We start from the raw sequence: 14,995 nt of genomic DNA on the forward strand, positions 1-14,995 counted from the left end.
GGGACGCGGGGCCGGGCTGGTCGAGAGCGCGCACGCCGCGATTGTTTGGGTAGAATGTCGCGGTCTAGCGGCAGTTAGGCGTATTCCAGTCAATTAAGGGACTAATCGGTTGGTATAAAATATTACACCCTCCTGCGTAGCCCTTACATATAGTTTAATTTAATAATATCAAGTGTGTGTGTGTGTGTGTGTGTGGGGGGGGGGGGGGGGGTATATAATTCCATAGGAATCCTGTTATTTTGACCTTGTGGGGACCATTTTCTCGGTCTCCACAAGGAGAAACAAGTGACTGCAATCAAAGAACTAAACATGTCAAAAGTCTTGTATTTTGTTTGGTTACTTATGGTTAAGGTTTTCATTGTTGGGATTAGGGTTTTTCCCATAGAAATGAATGGATGGTCCCCACAAAGATATTAATACAAATGTGTGCGCGCAATGATTTTGTGCTCTGAGAAAATTCAAGAAGAGCAGTAAAACAGTTTTTCTGATTCAGATTGAACTTTATTGTCATATAGAGTACAAGTACAATGGCGATGAAATGCAGTTAACATCTAACTAGAAGTACCAGAATAGCATTATTTACAGAAAGTACCATAATATTTTACAGTAAAGTGCAGAAGTGTAGAGCATGTACAGAAACCAGAAAGGTACAGTCTGTAATATATGGAAATATATAGGTATGTCCAAATATAGAAATGTACAGGTATATACAAAACTGACAGGGGGTATATGACATATTTGTCGCATATAGAAAGCAATGGTAAAATGGATGAAGTAGAGGGGAATAAAGACATAAATACAAAATACAGAACAAGTAATATTAAACAATAGGTGTTTATAAAGAATAAACAGGTCAGGTCAGGTTGGGGTGCATGCATTGATGCAGCATGTTGCCACACTCACGACATGGCAAAATTCCTTGGGATCCCGGCTGGCGACCCCCCAGGCAGACACACGGTCCAGTCCCATCCTCCAGAAATGGTCGTCCATCTGCTACAGCGAGGTGTTACACGGGCATCCCCTCAGCCTGGTCCAGCCGCTTGGGTCCTCAGCAACGAGGATCCTGCAAACTGGGTCACCATCAGGGAAACGCACCACATTGCTATAGCGCCGTAACTGATGCTCCCTCACAATGCGGGTAATGTGCCTCATTCAGGACTCCTCTAGCAACCGCTCATTCGACACAAAGTCAAACCAGTGGTACCCAAGTATTCTCCAAAGACACAGTACCGAAAGAGTGCAGTCTTCGTCTCAGTTCACTGGATAGCGTCCATGTCTCACAGACATACAGCAAGACAGGACTCTAAAGACTTGGACCTTCATCCTCTTGCAAAGATATCAGGAATGCCACACACCCCTTTCCAGTGACCTCATGACCCCCCATGTTCCAATCCATCTGCTGACATCATAGGAAGAGTCACCAGATACATGAATGTCACTGCCGAGGTAAGTAAATCTCTCGACAAGGTTGACATTCTCGCTGCAAACAGACAGTGCTGTGGCTGTGCTTAAGAAGTCATTAAAGGCCTGGATCTTGGTCTTTATCTAGGACATTCACAATCCCAAATACTCAGACTCCTTGCTCAGTTTCTCAAGAGCCCCGATCAAAGCCTCCATTGACTTTGAGAAGATCACAGCATCATTGGCAAAGTCAAGATCAGTGAATTTTTCACCAACAGATGCTCCACAACTGCTGGACCCCATGACCCTGCCCAACACTCAGTCCATACAAGCATTGAACAGAGTAGGAGCAAGAACATACCCCTGGCAAACCCTGCAATCAACTGGGCAGAACAGGGAAGTTCTCCCTCCACTCTGCACAGCACTCACAGTACCAGTATACAAGCCAGCCATGACGTCCAGCAACTTCAGAAGGATCCCGCAAAGTCTCAGGATTCTCCCACAGGGCAACTTAGTCAACTGAGCCAAACGCTTTACAAAAATCGACAAAGGTTGCAAAGAACCTCTGCCGATATTCGCGCTTACACTGATGCCAGGATGCGGTCAATGGTAGACTTCCTAGGCATAAAACCAGACTGCTCCAGTCGCTGACAGACAAGCAAGTGATCACGGATCCTGTTAAGCATGACCCTAGCAAGGACCTTCCCCGGCACTGAGAGCAGTGTTATCCCCCTGTAGTTCCCGCAGATCACCCTTCCTTTTCCAGATAGGGACTACAAGTCCTGTTTTCCGGTCAGTTGGGATGATGCTTGATTCTTAAATGGAAGCAAAGATTGCCCACAATGCCAGGAAGACAGCCTTACCACTAGCCTAGAGAAGTTCACCCCAGGATACCACAGATCCCTGTGGCCTTCCCTACCCCCAGCTGATTCACCACCCATGCAATTTCAGTGAGACTGGGTGGTTCAGAGCTGATTGGAAGATCAGCCTTGAGAATTGTGGACCCAGAGATGTCCAAGGTCAGAGCCAGAGGATCAGCTTTAAACAGCTGCTCAAAGTAGCCGGCCCATGGGTCACAACTGCAGTGTCATCCATAAGGTTCCATCACCCGCCTGATTGCAAGTCTCTGAGGAACAGATTCAAATGTGCGTAATGCTTCGATTCCTCTGTAAGCAGGACGTGGGTCATTGGACCACAGATGGTGTGTCACCTGCTCACAGATTCGTCTAACAAACACCTCTTTATCTGTCCTCAGAGCCCTCACAGCCATCCTCCTTAGTTCCCGGTATAGCCTGGAGTTGCCACCAAGCTGTGCGCTGTGACTCACTCTCGATAATATTTAGGGTGCCCTGCGAGATGAAACACCTCCTTCTGGTCTGGCAACATTGACAGCAAAAACACATCCCTCAGCAACCTTCAGGGTTTTATCACGGAAGGTCTCACATCACATTAGAGTCAGTAGTTGCACCCAAATCTGCAAATTCCTCACAGAAACTGCATGCAAACCCATCAGAATCAGCTTGATCTTGGAATCTGGCCAAGTCTAGCCTCATTCTCCTAATAGGTGGTAGCATACTGGATCTAAGCTGAATCTTTAGAGTAGCAACAACAAGTCTGTGGTCAGAATTCACAAACTGTGCACTTCTGTAGACCTCCAGCATCTGCCCATGAGCATGAGATCGATCTCCTTCACTGCACCAACAGTATTGCAGTACCAAGTCCAATGATGCGGCTCAGGGTGTTGGAACCAGGATCCAGCGACCTGCAGCCCCTGACCTTTGGCAAAGTCAAGGAACATGGAGCCACTTTCACCACGGTCTCCAGTCCCATGGAGACCGACACAATCCCCATAGCCAGCCCTGTCAGTGCCAGTGGTCATATTGAAGTCACCCATGACCAGAAGAGTGTCACCTTGTGGGCATGGGTGTGTGACTATATAGGGATCACGCACATACCATTCTAATGTCTGTAATAATCAACTACACAAATAAAATGATGAAAATTTTGTTACTTTTTTTTTATCGGACACTTCTATTCAAAGTGATGTATAACTGAGAAAGTCAGTCGCTATAGAGACTGGGATTAAGGGCCTTACCCAAGAGCCCAACATTAAAATCATTCCATGGGATTTGAAACTTCAAAACATGACCCAGGGAGCTGCAGAGCCACACATCACCCCTTGTTAGATACAGGAACCTCTTCTCTATAACAGATGGATGGGCAGCACACAGTCAATGGTCTTTAGGTGGCACTCTAATGCCATGTGATGTGATTCAGACTAGCATGAGGTCTTATATACAATATATGAGGTTGTAGTTATTTCAGTGCCATCATCAGAGACAGAATCACATTTGCTCAATGAATATTGAAGAATATGAAGTTTCAGTGTTACCAAGTTTCAGTCCTTGATGCCCACTTTAGTTTCACCTAAAAGCAAAGCATGGTTACTTCAACACTCCACTTTTAAAAGAGAGCAGGAGCAACTTTACTCTGGAAAAAAATCAAACCAAAGCTGAATGTATCTGTGTCTTAATGGAATGAAGGGACACACACCCAGCGGTCATGGCATCCATTAGGAGGAAGGAGACCTGTCATGGAAGGAGAGTTTGGGGGAGACGACAGGAATATAGGGCTTGCCCAGAGTGGTATTCTCCTCAAGAACCAGTTAAAATTTGCAAGAATATCAAGCTATAGGGGAGTTTAGCTCTCTTTGCCTCCTCTTCCAAACATAACTGACATAGCTATAATCTCTTTTAGCTCAAACTCCTCCCTCTCAACATTCCTTGTGACACATGAACATTATATATTATATAATATAAACCTACACAATGTAAACACAAATAGTCTAATAGTTATCAAAGTCAATTTGACAAGAGAATGAATCAGTATTATGTAGTGAAAGGAAGCTAATCCTTTGGTAACTTTATTACTGTAATATTTCTTAAATGCACAATACAATTTCTTCATTCATCACTCTGCCATGCCTGCTTATCAAGTACAAGGGGACATAGTGAGTCTTTGGGTTGCTTACTAGTTCATCACAGAGCATGCGCATACAATCATGGTAATTCTTCTGATGGTGTGTTTTTGGTCTGGGGGACAAACATGCAAACTTCACATACATAGAACTAGTGACTATGCTATGGAGGTATGATATATTGATCCTTGTGAGGAAAACCTATTTTGCCTGCCTCATCTTGCTCTGAATGAGACACACACACATATTATATGACTATTCACCTGAATATAACCTTCTGATAACAGACACAAAGGCTTAGCCTGCTGAGCCACACATCTGCAATACTAAGTGCTAAGCCATTGTACTGCCCATACAAGACCATTTAAGTGTTGACCATTATTGAAACTGTACTTGGACTATGTTCATTGCTCTGAAAACCCTAAAATTTTATATGTACATATATTTGTACTATACATACACGTGTAAGGTACTGAATTATGGCCTGGCCAGAACAAGCTATGAAGCTGTCAGGGGTGGGGGGAGGGGTTTATGTGTTGAGGAATTTCAAAAAGCTGTCTGCACCTGGGAATCAGTGGTTTGAAATGTTAGCCTAGGCAACAATGGTCCTCCGAGTGTGTTCTTAGCTATCTCTGTGGATGATTCCTGTTTCTGACACTTAATGTCCAATTTTAGCGTGGACCAGAAGTTTCCCTGTCAGAGAAACAATTTGCCATCTACCCCTAATGGCTATGCAGAGTAACCCATCTGAAGATCTGAGGAACCTCAGCCAACTGAAGAGAAAATTCTGGGCTGGAAGTGGAGCGTAAACAACGTGACTGGAAGCGTAACTCCTTAATTTAACAAGAATGGGAGAATGCTCCTAGATTTTTAAAAAAACTTTAAATATTAAACTACTAACAACATATATTAGTACAAACTACACATTTCTCATTAAGAGTATAGGATGTCTAAAACAAATGTAACACCTCCATGGGAATACAACCTGTTGTTTATTCTTTAGCTAAAACACTTCAGCTGTGAGGTACTGTAATTATGTGCCTTTCCGCAGTGCAGTAAGGGGCAGAGTGCATCCTAAGCAGGGGATTGGCTAATTTGGAGGTGTTTACACAGCCACACAACCAGTGCTGTGGGGAGGAAGGAAATCCACAAAAACCATTTACAGACAACGCCTATGTCTAATGATTTATAAAATCAGCAAGGTCTTTTATTTAACCGAAAGTGTCTTCCTATGTGCAAATACTCAAACTGCAGATGTACAAAACAGAGGGTAAAATGAAACAAAAAACATTAACAGGTATTTACAAGGGTATTTTTACATTTTTTTTTTTAATTTAGAGAAATCAACCTCAAATCGAGGCTTTTGAAATGTCACATTCACAATTGATACAATTTACTCATCTCTCTCCCAAGAGGAATTACTCAATGAATACGAACAGAAGGGCACTGCCACTGTATCACTCTATTTTCACTTTCATTTTAGTGAAAATAAGTCATGGAAGGCGAAATGAAAACAATATTATAGTGCATGGGGCAATGGGATTGGGTAAGCATGAACACCGCCCCCTTCCCATCATGCTGTGCGGCATATTGCCCATCAGAAAAGTGTCCCACCGTAAACTGACTGAGGTGTATGAAAGGTGTAAGGGGCTGATTCTTTGAATAAGTTAGTAGAAAAACAAATACATGAATTATTCATTGTCTTAATAAAGACATTAAAAAAAACTCTCTCTCTCTACACCAGGGGTGTCAAACTCCAGTCCTGGGGGGCCGGAGCCCTGTGTAGCTTAGTTCTTTCCCTGTTCCACCCCAAATGATTCAGCTCAAGAGCTGTGCGGTAATTAGCACAAGGAGTTGAATCAGGTCTGTTAAATGAGGGGAAAACCGAAAATGAGCAGGGCTCCGGCCCCCAAGGACAGGAGTCTGACACCCCTGCTCTATACCATGCTTCTGCCCCCATTTGCTTCACCATCTGCTCTTTTCCCCATCCACCTACAAAGCAACAATGCAGCAGAAAAACTGAGTTCGTTATGTTAAGATACAGGCAGCATTGGTAATTCTACTTGGGAAAAAATAAAATAAAATTGAGTAATCTCTGCTATAGGAAATCCACAGTTCTCCCTGCAATAAAATGATTTCTTTATGCTATTTTTTTCAGGTAAATATATCTTTACTGACATGCATCCAGCAGGTAACCTAACAGAGAGGAAAATAGATTTTCCAGCTGTGGGGGAACGGAGGCGCCCAGGTCAGCTGACAGCTGAAAGTGGAAACCATTGGCCGCCTCCTGCACCGCGGCCCGTGTGATCTGATCGTTCACAGTCTGGATCGGGGGTCGTGTGTATCTTGCTCGCTCGGTTATGGACACTCGTAGGTGACCTGCGGCAGAGACATGATGGTGAATTGACATTGGAGACGGCAGCTTTGTCATGGCAACCAAACCAAAAACAGAGGCAGTAATGTGGACACACTGACTGGTCATCCACCATCAAGAACATCTGACCTACGACGGCCAGCCAGACACACCATCATGTAACCTGTGAATTTCACAGAAATTGACATGTAACATTTTTGCTATAACTGAGCTTGTGTGCTTGTATCTATTCATGTTCGCGTCTTCCTAATGAAAGCTCTTTCCGAACTCTCCCTTGTTACCCATTCTTACCCTCCTTCACCTCCTCGTAGCTAAGCAACAGCATCCACAGCAGCTGGACAAGCTCGTTCCAGCTCGAGCATTTCATAGCCCCGTCCTGGAATATGGAGAAAGAAAAAAGCAGGAAATGTGAGCTGCAAGTGAACCGAACCTCTGGACCGTGCCTCGGGATACCAGTAAGCAAAGACCCCTGGGGGAAAGGATTCGCCGGCGCGGGGCACTTACCATGGGGTCAGTGGTTGGCATGGCGTTCTGGAAGAAGTGCAGCAAGAGCTTTAGAGACATAGGTGTGTTGCTCTTGTGCAGACAGGAGTTATGCAGCAGCAGTTCCAGCACCTTACACCTCAGCAGGCTGCTGTCCAGGGTCTCCAGCAGGAGCAACCTGAGAGGACAGGAGCACAAGGGACAGCTATCTGAAGCATCATCTTTAAATGAGACTCAGCATTGGACAGAGTGGCTCGGTGGGCTGTGTTGTCCTCTAGCATCAGTGGGTATATTTATAGAGAAATCCACTGTCATTGTGACTGATTTAGTTACTTCAATGTTTTTTTTCCCCAAGGATTGTCTTTGGAATTTTGTCTACCCTGTGTAACTTCCTTGATTATACATATATTTTATGGTTTTATAAGGTTGATCATGATTCTATTTTTGACTAATTAATTTCCTATTACTACAATTAGTATAAATAATGTGTCTAGTAAAATATTATGAAAATAAATAGTTGAGGGAAAATGTAATGTTTGTGTCCTGCATATTGCAAGGAATATGCAATACCCAGACATTTCCTGGAGTGTGTGTGGAGTTTGCATGTTCTATCTGGGAGGGTTTCCTCCAGGTCCCTTGTTTTTCCCCCAGTGGTCTAAGGACACACTTTAAGTGGATTGCTGTATCTAAATTGTCCATAGTAAGTGTGAATGTGTGCCCTGTGTTGGACTGGTATCCCGTCTAGGGTGTCCCCTGTGCTGTGTGGGACAGGCTGAAGACTCTGAAAACCTCTATAGGATAAGCAATTATAGAAGAGAGGATAAAGGAGCGATGGAAGGCAGGATAAAGGGAAATGGGAATAGAAAAGACTGGAATGCGTGTGGAAGACTGATGCCGCTTGCTGACGGATCCAATCCAAAAAGCAGTCAGTTTACCTGTGTTGCCGGAGAGGGACGATGCTGATCAGTGTCTGGAAGAGCTCCTGAGAGATCTTGTTGGAGCTGCAGGTGGGGGAGCGGTCCACCTCCAAGGCCAAATTCAGCATCCTCTGCAGGAGGAACACTACCCTGCAGAGAGGTGGCAAACTCGGTGAGGGAGAGGGGGCGGGTCTGGGAGAGGAGAGCTGGGCATTTGGATGGGAGTTAACTAGGGGGTGTAGGGGGTGGGCCGGTTAGGGATATGCACTGCTAACCTGGCAGCTAGCACAAGCCTCAAAAAGGGCCCTGCAACTGCAGTCACTGAACTTCTCCATGTACAGTTCCTACTGTTTGGCTGAAAACAGCAGCAGACTAGCTATTTATTTTTTGCAGGACTAGTAAACATACGACAATTAAATTTATTTTAGATGTAATGCAGTTAATCTAGTTCAAATATGACAGAGGAACGTAAGAGCAAACTGCTTATATGATGAGGCTGCTTAAAAGAAAAGCAGAGGAAAGATGTGAGGATTCATACTTGAGGTTTTCATCCTGTTCCTTCAGCATCTCCTCCTCAGTGTCACTGGCCTTCCTCTGTGGGTCACCTGTAGAATTCTTCACTGCGTAGACCAGCCAACCAATCACATCCCTGTAGAACAATGACATAATGACATAATGACATAATATCACCTTGGGCAAAGGCCTTAACCCTTAAAGGCGCAGTTCACCCTAAAACTTAAAATAATTACGTTTTAGAAAGGCTTCAGTGCAATCGTATCACTGCGTAAAAGATTCGAGTATCCCTGGTGATATTATTTGCATAGTGATACGATTGGTGTGCGGAGTTCAGTCTGTGGATTATCATGAGCAACCAAGTCATGATTTCTGGTAAGAGACGTTGCTGCTGAATTTCTCTACTGTACTATACTGAGCTTTAAATCACCATAGAAAGAATGACATTCACTCCCATTATATTCGAGAGAGGCCTGAAATTTCTACAGCTGATAAACTAAGCAGACTGACAGATAGAAGTCCCTCCTAAAACATATCTTTTTTTCAGTTCTGGGGTGAACTGCCCCTTTAACTGCTCCTGGGGCGCTAGATGTTTGCCAACACTGCTTTCTGATCCCAAACTCTGTATGTTACTTTGGACAAAAAAGTTCAATTAAATAAATAACTGTAAACGTTATTAACCTAACTGTGAAATTCAGTTTCCAGCCATTAAAAACAGCATAGAAAGTCATCACACCTTAAAATTTGCTATTCAACATTCATTTATTAGTTTAGGGACCAGTCTACTATGTTTCTGAGTTTTGAGCAGAGGTGGAGATTTCAGGTCCAGAGAGTACAAATCCAGACCAAGATTTTGTTTCAACCAAGCAGTTAAGTACTCTGACTGTGACTCTTTATACTCAGCCGGTTGGATTTGTACTCTCTGGACCTGAAATCTCCACCTTTGTTACGGGTTAAAAAACCAATACATATTTTACATGGAAAGATTGCACCCAAACTCACCTGACGAAGGAGAACCTCCTGTCGCAGGAAAGCATCGCACTGGCAATGGAGGAGAACAGGCTGTGCTGGGACAACTGGAGGTGGAAGTCGTCCTCCAGCGTCTGCAGAACGTACTGCAAAAGCATGCGCACGACGGAACTTTGGTGCCTTTTGGACGGATCCTTGTACCAACCAGGCTTCTGTAACAAACACACAGTCGCTGATCTCTCACAGAACACGTAAGTGTTCACTAAAAACCACCAATAGTTGAATTTTGCAGGCATTTCTCATGCTTCACTCGCTCTACCATTATTGGTTTTGCCTGGAATATTCTCTATAAGAGATCTGTAAGTGTGAGAATGGGAGAGAGTGGCAATTGAGAGCTCATGCAAGTTTTACTTACACAAAAATGTTGAGGGCAGAATGAAACATGACTGGTCCAGAGAGATAGCCAATCAGATTATAGAGAAGGTGGTCCCGCTTCCTCTAGTTGCTTGGACCCACCTCCTCAACAATCTGATTGGCTATTTCTCTGACCAAATCAATCAATTGCGAGGGAACGTTTATCTGGGTCTGTTCTTCTTTCCGAAACAAAATCCGTTTTCCACGTTTACTTTTACGTGCTGCCATTTAACTTGCCGTTAACCTTTAACATACTACCAGCTGATATTAGAGTCGCCCTCTCACCTGCTCATTCATGACAGAGCAGAGCAGCTCCCAGTCCCACGGCACAGATGAGCAATCAGCTGGGTGGTACCTAGACAGCAAAGGAATTCGGTGAGTCTTAATCTGGTTCACCCCGGCTCCAAATCCACTACTCTGTGATGACTTTACTCGGCTTAACAAATACACATCTCCATATTATGGCCTGAAAATGAATACAAGTTCTCTGTGCCGCAAGTAACTAGGCAACGGAGAAGCCATTCCCCAGAACGTTCAGCATATGTTCACTATTTTCATGGACGCTGGTGATACACGTGAAACATGAAGGCATTTTCCAAACAGTGAAAATCACATAGTTTAATACTAGTCTTGTTGCGTACGTAAACAAGTCACTTAAAGGTTTAGTTAAAATCATACTTCAAAGAAAATATGGTGCATGGTCAGATTTAGGGGTTATGGGTGTTGCCTGCTGGTGGCAACTCACTTTTGTGTCCTCATGAGAAGGGTGTAGGCCTCAGAGACGAGAGCGATGGGACACTGGCAGTTGAGCAGTATTCCCCGCAAAAGGTGTTTTGTTATTTGTGGAGGGGGCCAAACACGGGGGTGCAGGAAGTCTGCAAGCAGCTGGAGAGTCCCCTCAGGGAAGTTTTCCTCGATGGTGGTGTTCACCAGGTTCAGGCCCCGCCGACACAGTGCTTCCCCGCACCCTTCTTCCTCTCCCTTCTTCTCGTCACCTTTGTCATCTTTGTTAGCCTTGAACAGGGCAGACAGCTGAAGGTCATCATCCTATAGTAACAGCAGGAAGCAAGGTGAACAGGTCCAGAGTGCCAGAGGGTTTCAGGGTCAGATGAGGTCAGAAATTCCCCTTACCTGGATCTGGAATGACCTCCACAATGGGTTTCGCAGCCTCTTGAGACGGGCTGGGGACACATAATGACAGTCTATACCTGGTTCACACTCAGTCTTTGCTTCCATTTCCACCTTGCACTCATCCTGCATGCAGCTGCGTGTGCAGCTGTCAATGCAATGGGGTGACCAGTCCTCACCCGGATCTGGGAAAAAGCTAGGAGTTCTGGGGAGACTCAGTGAGCTGAATGAGCTTTCTACAGGGAGCTCTACACCATCAGCTAACCAATCAGAGGACCCACGAGCCATGACATCAGTGGAGGTGTGTCCGAAGTCATCTGGCGCATCAGCCAAGGCTGGGGATAAACAACCAATGGCCTGGCTGCTCTTGGGGGGGACCGTCCCTGGGGACACAGGGCAAGGCTCCAGTGATGGGCCCAGGCTGCTCAGTTGGCCGTCCCCTGAAGCCCCGATTTCATAAGTACCGCTTAGCGGCAATTGCGTGTGGCTCAAGCCTTCTGCGTGAGGATGATTTAAACCTGGAGATGGTGAGCGGACTTCATCTGGCTGCTCATCATACAGGCTGGAAATGTCAGAGAATTCGACCGGGTCAATCACGCTAGGGCAGTAATATGGGCTATAGGAGCCAATGGGGGAGGGGACACTCGTGTAGTCCGGAAAGCCACTTTCCAACGAGTCTTCCTGCTTTAGTTCGTGCATCTGAGGGACCTGACTATCACTGGCTTCCACCATGGTCTCTGTATATGTGTCCCGTATGCGGACACTGGAGTGCCAACGGGATGGTGAGAGGGGGGCTGAGGGATCAGTGGGAAAGCGAGACGAGTGCCCTCCAGAGGTTAAAGGCCTAGCGGCAGTTTCTGCTTCTGAGAGGCTAATGGGAGAGGGGCTTCTAGAACTCCACTGGCTGATGGTGCTTGGAGATGCTGGATAATAAGGCGACTTCTCCAGACATTTCCATGAGACATCACTGATCTGATTTATAGTTTTCCCGTCACCCCGTGCTTCACTGGGAAAGTTGTGACACAATTCCGTTATCTTGTTGAAGTGGTCCGGTGTTGACAGGTTCCCTGCGGAGAGCGCTACAGTTGGAGACCGACAAGGATAGTTCAGACCAGAGCCCTCGGTCAGGCTCATCAGGTATTTAGGAGTCTTTTCCTTTCCTTCCAAAGTCGCTTTCGCTGGACAGGGATCCATCATGAACCTAAGCGGTTTGCACTCACGCAGGTCCGGGACAAAGCACGTGGGGGGTTTCCGACACCGGTTTCTGCATCGCTTCTGTGAAGGTGCCCATCTGGAGTCTGTGAGGTCAATCAGCAGCTGGGGCAAATGGAAAGGTAACAGAATTCAAACTACAGAAAGAAATCCAGAATTCAACACCCAAAGCACTACAGCAGTTCATGCTATGGGTCACAAAGGAACGCTAAACACCTAAGATTCATTATTAAAATTATGAGGATAATAAGGAAAAATGCATGGTTAGACTATTTAGCAAAAAAACTTATTTTTAATAAACTGCATCAAGTTCTCCTTTTACGTTTATGTACAGCCTAAGCTTACTTCCTACAGGCTACATTAAACTTTAGTATACTCTAAAACGACAATAAAAAGTGTAGTACAGTAACTACACAAACCAGTAAAGTAGTGGTTTATCATTTTTAAATATGTACTGTGTATAATTGTTTGTGCTATACTTTTACACGACTGGCAATGCGGTGGGTTTATTTACATCAGCATCACCATAAACACGTGAATGACGGTTGTGCTACGACATCACTAGTCTTCAGCAATTTTTCGGCTCCATTATAACCTTATGGGACACCGTTCATACATGCCATGCATCACTTATTGTCATTATGTGGCGCACGACTGTAGACATGCTGGTTCTGTGTGAGCCATGGCAGTGCTTCACTGTAAACCAGCCAATCAGAGAAGAGTTTATCAACATATTAATGAGCCCACCAAAAAGAGAAAACGGTTACAATAACAGGGCTGTAAATGGGCCTGTAAAACAGCTTCTAGGCATTTTTGTACCAAACCAAGTTCACATGACTATGACTATGCAGACACCAGAAAACAATACTGAAAATGAATTCTATGGCACCATTTAAACCAAATGGGCTACATTTTCTCATCTAACTTAAAACACTTTAGTCCTTTCCGTGTTTGCCATGTATACAATGCACACAATTTTAAAAATCGTCCATTTTGAACGATTTAACATTAAAGATGCAGTATTTCTGTCCGTTAAGGCATGGAGGAAAACATGAGCAGGATCACACTAGTCTAAGTGTCGTTACTTATATGGCGCCTTTATTCTGGATTTGTCCAGTTAACAAATGGATGTTTTACAGGAGCAGCAGGGGTTGAATCTCCACATCGTTCAAACACACGCCACTTCCTGGGTTAAAACAGCATGTCCATCACAGAATGCTGCTTTAACTACCTTCGCGACTGCCCAAAAAAACGCTAGTTTTTACGATAATGTTTTAAATAATGGAATTACATTAACAGTACGGTTTACATCCACTTGCGTAAAATACAAGCTGTTTTATACGAAATTCTGATAAATGAGACAAAATATAGGTGAGGCGGAAGGCATTACTCTTACAATATTTATCAACAAGTAACACCAGTCTTACATATTACACCGATGATAGTGGCATCTTTTGCATTAGATATATTCCCCTCCACATACATATTTCTACGTCACCGTCCGCTAACTATTCAACTATCCACCAAGCTTCCATAAATGAATTAACTTACAATTTCGTCAGTAACCATTCATGGTGGAGGGCTTTGTTCTACGATTTAACCGGGTCTGTTACTTGCGGAAGCTCGGAGGTGCTTAATTTAACCGGCTATGTCACTCAGGTGGCGACAGGCTAACTGAAGCGGCGTGTCACGTGGTTCGCCCGTCGCAATTTGGTTGTGTCACCGCGTCTCAAAAATTGTGCGGCATTACAGTGAACTCCCAGTTCTATTAAAACAAAACAAATTTTAAACACTTACAGTTGAATATCTTGACTGTTCATTTTGTATTACCGAACCGTTCTTGCTTTCGACGTCCGAATCTTCCCCGGAGCTGATCAAAATGATGTCCTCCATATCTTTTTTAGCACGCGACCGCTCCTTCGCTCACACCGCGACCAACTTAATCTCTGGGGCTAACAGGCGCCACCGTCCATCCGGCTGGACAGTAGTTAAAGTGAAACTCAAAACCGAAGAGAACCCCATCGTGATCCCAAACCGTAATTCCTCCCAGGGAACGAAAACAAGCCGCTCAATTTTATGATGGATTCTCCGTCGCTTTACCTTGCCGTCTTTAAGCAGGATTGAGTCACGTCACAAGAATGTCCCAACATAAAAGTGAGGCACATCCTAGTTTAGCGATAGGAGTATGAAATTTATTCATAACTGTCTAATAAATACATTTTTTTAAAAATCCCGTCGCTCGTCAGCAAGCTAACACAAGGCGCTTCAATCCTGTGTGGCGAACTTCCGTTTTACAGGGTGGTTCGGAAAAACTTATTCATATTTATTAGAGGAGTTACCTGATTGGCCATGGAACGTGAATTGACTTGCCCTACCTATTTTTTTAGAGTGGCTCCGGAAACTCATTAATATTAAGATTGGTCAGTTTATTCCGTCAGGCATTCATTAGCCAATCAGGTAACGCTTCCCTCATGAATATTAATGAACCTCCCCAGACCCACCCTGAAAAACGAAAATTCGCTCCCGGGTGGATATTTCTCTGTGCGCCTCTTTCAATTGTTCCCTTCTGACCTGTCTTTTTTCTACTGAGCAAAAATATTACCGAAC

The 14,995-nt window shown here is 44.5% G+C and overlaps 1 protein-coding gene across 2 annotated transcripts; it reads right to left on the reverse strand.

Annotated features, from left to right (window-relative positions):
• Positions 1–5,557: 5,557 nt before the first annotated feature.
• simc1 (SUMO interacting motifs containing 1) lies at positions 5,558–14,689 on the reverse strand. 2 transcript variants are annotated; one of them, XM_023834534.2, is made up of 10 exons: positions 14,186–14,689; positions 11,180–12,493; positions 10,794–11,062; positions 10,334–10,403; positions 9,668–9,846; positions 8,691–8,801; positions 8,171–8,302; positions 7,257–7,413; positions 7,044–7,128; positions 5,558–6,757 (listed from the first exon to the last, which is right to left on the reverse strand). In XM_023834534.2, exons 1-10 carry the CDS (start codon positions 14,279–14,281, stop codon positions 6,549–6,551), a joined length of 2,622 nt encoding a protein of 873 aa, XP_023690302.2. In that variant the 5' UTR covers positions 14,282–14,689; the 3' UTR covers positions 5,558–6,548. The 2 variants fall into 2 exon arrangements, with proteins under 2 accessions (XP_023690302.2, XP_023690303.2); XM_023834535.2 differs by lacking the exon at positions 14,186–14,689 and adding an exon at positions 13,940–14,071.
• Between the last annotated feature and the right edge of the window lie 306 nt (positions 14,690–14,995).

This window comes from Paramormyrops kingsleyae, chromosome 10, assembly GCF_048594095.1.
Source record: "Paramormyrops kingsleyae isolate MSU_618 chromosome 10, PKINGS_0.4, whole genome shotgun sequence".
Taxonomy (NCBI): domain Eukaryota; kingdom Metazoa; phylum Chordata; class Actinopteri; order Osteoglossiformes; family Mormyridae; genus Paramormyrops; species Paramormyrops kingsleyae.

Excerpts from the sequence above, each read along its gene's own strand:
- simc1 (XM_023834534.2), bottom strand. The coding sequence starts at position 14,281 with ATGGAGGACATCATTTTGATCAGCTCCGGGGAAGATTCGGACGTCGAA. Across the intron at positions 11,063-11,179 it reads GGAGGTCATTCCAGATCCAG|GCTAACAAAGATGACAAAGG; the intron begins GTAAGGGGAATT and ends GCCCTGTTCAAG. Across the intron at positions 7,129-7,256 it reads TGCCAACCACTGACCCCATG|GACGGGGCTATGAAATGCTC; the intron begins GTAAGTGCCCCG and ends TCCATATTCCAG.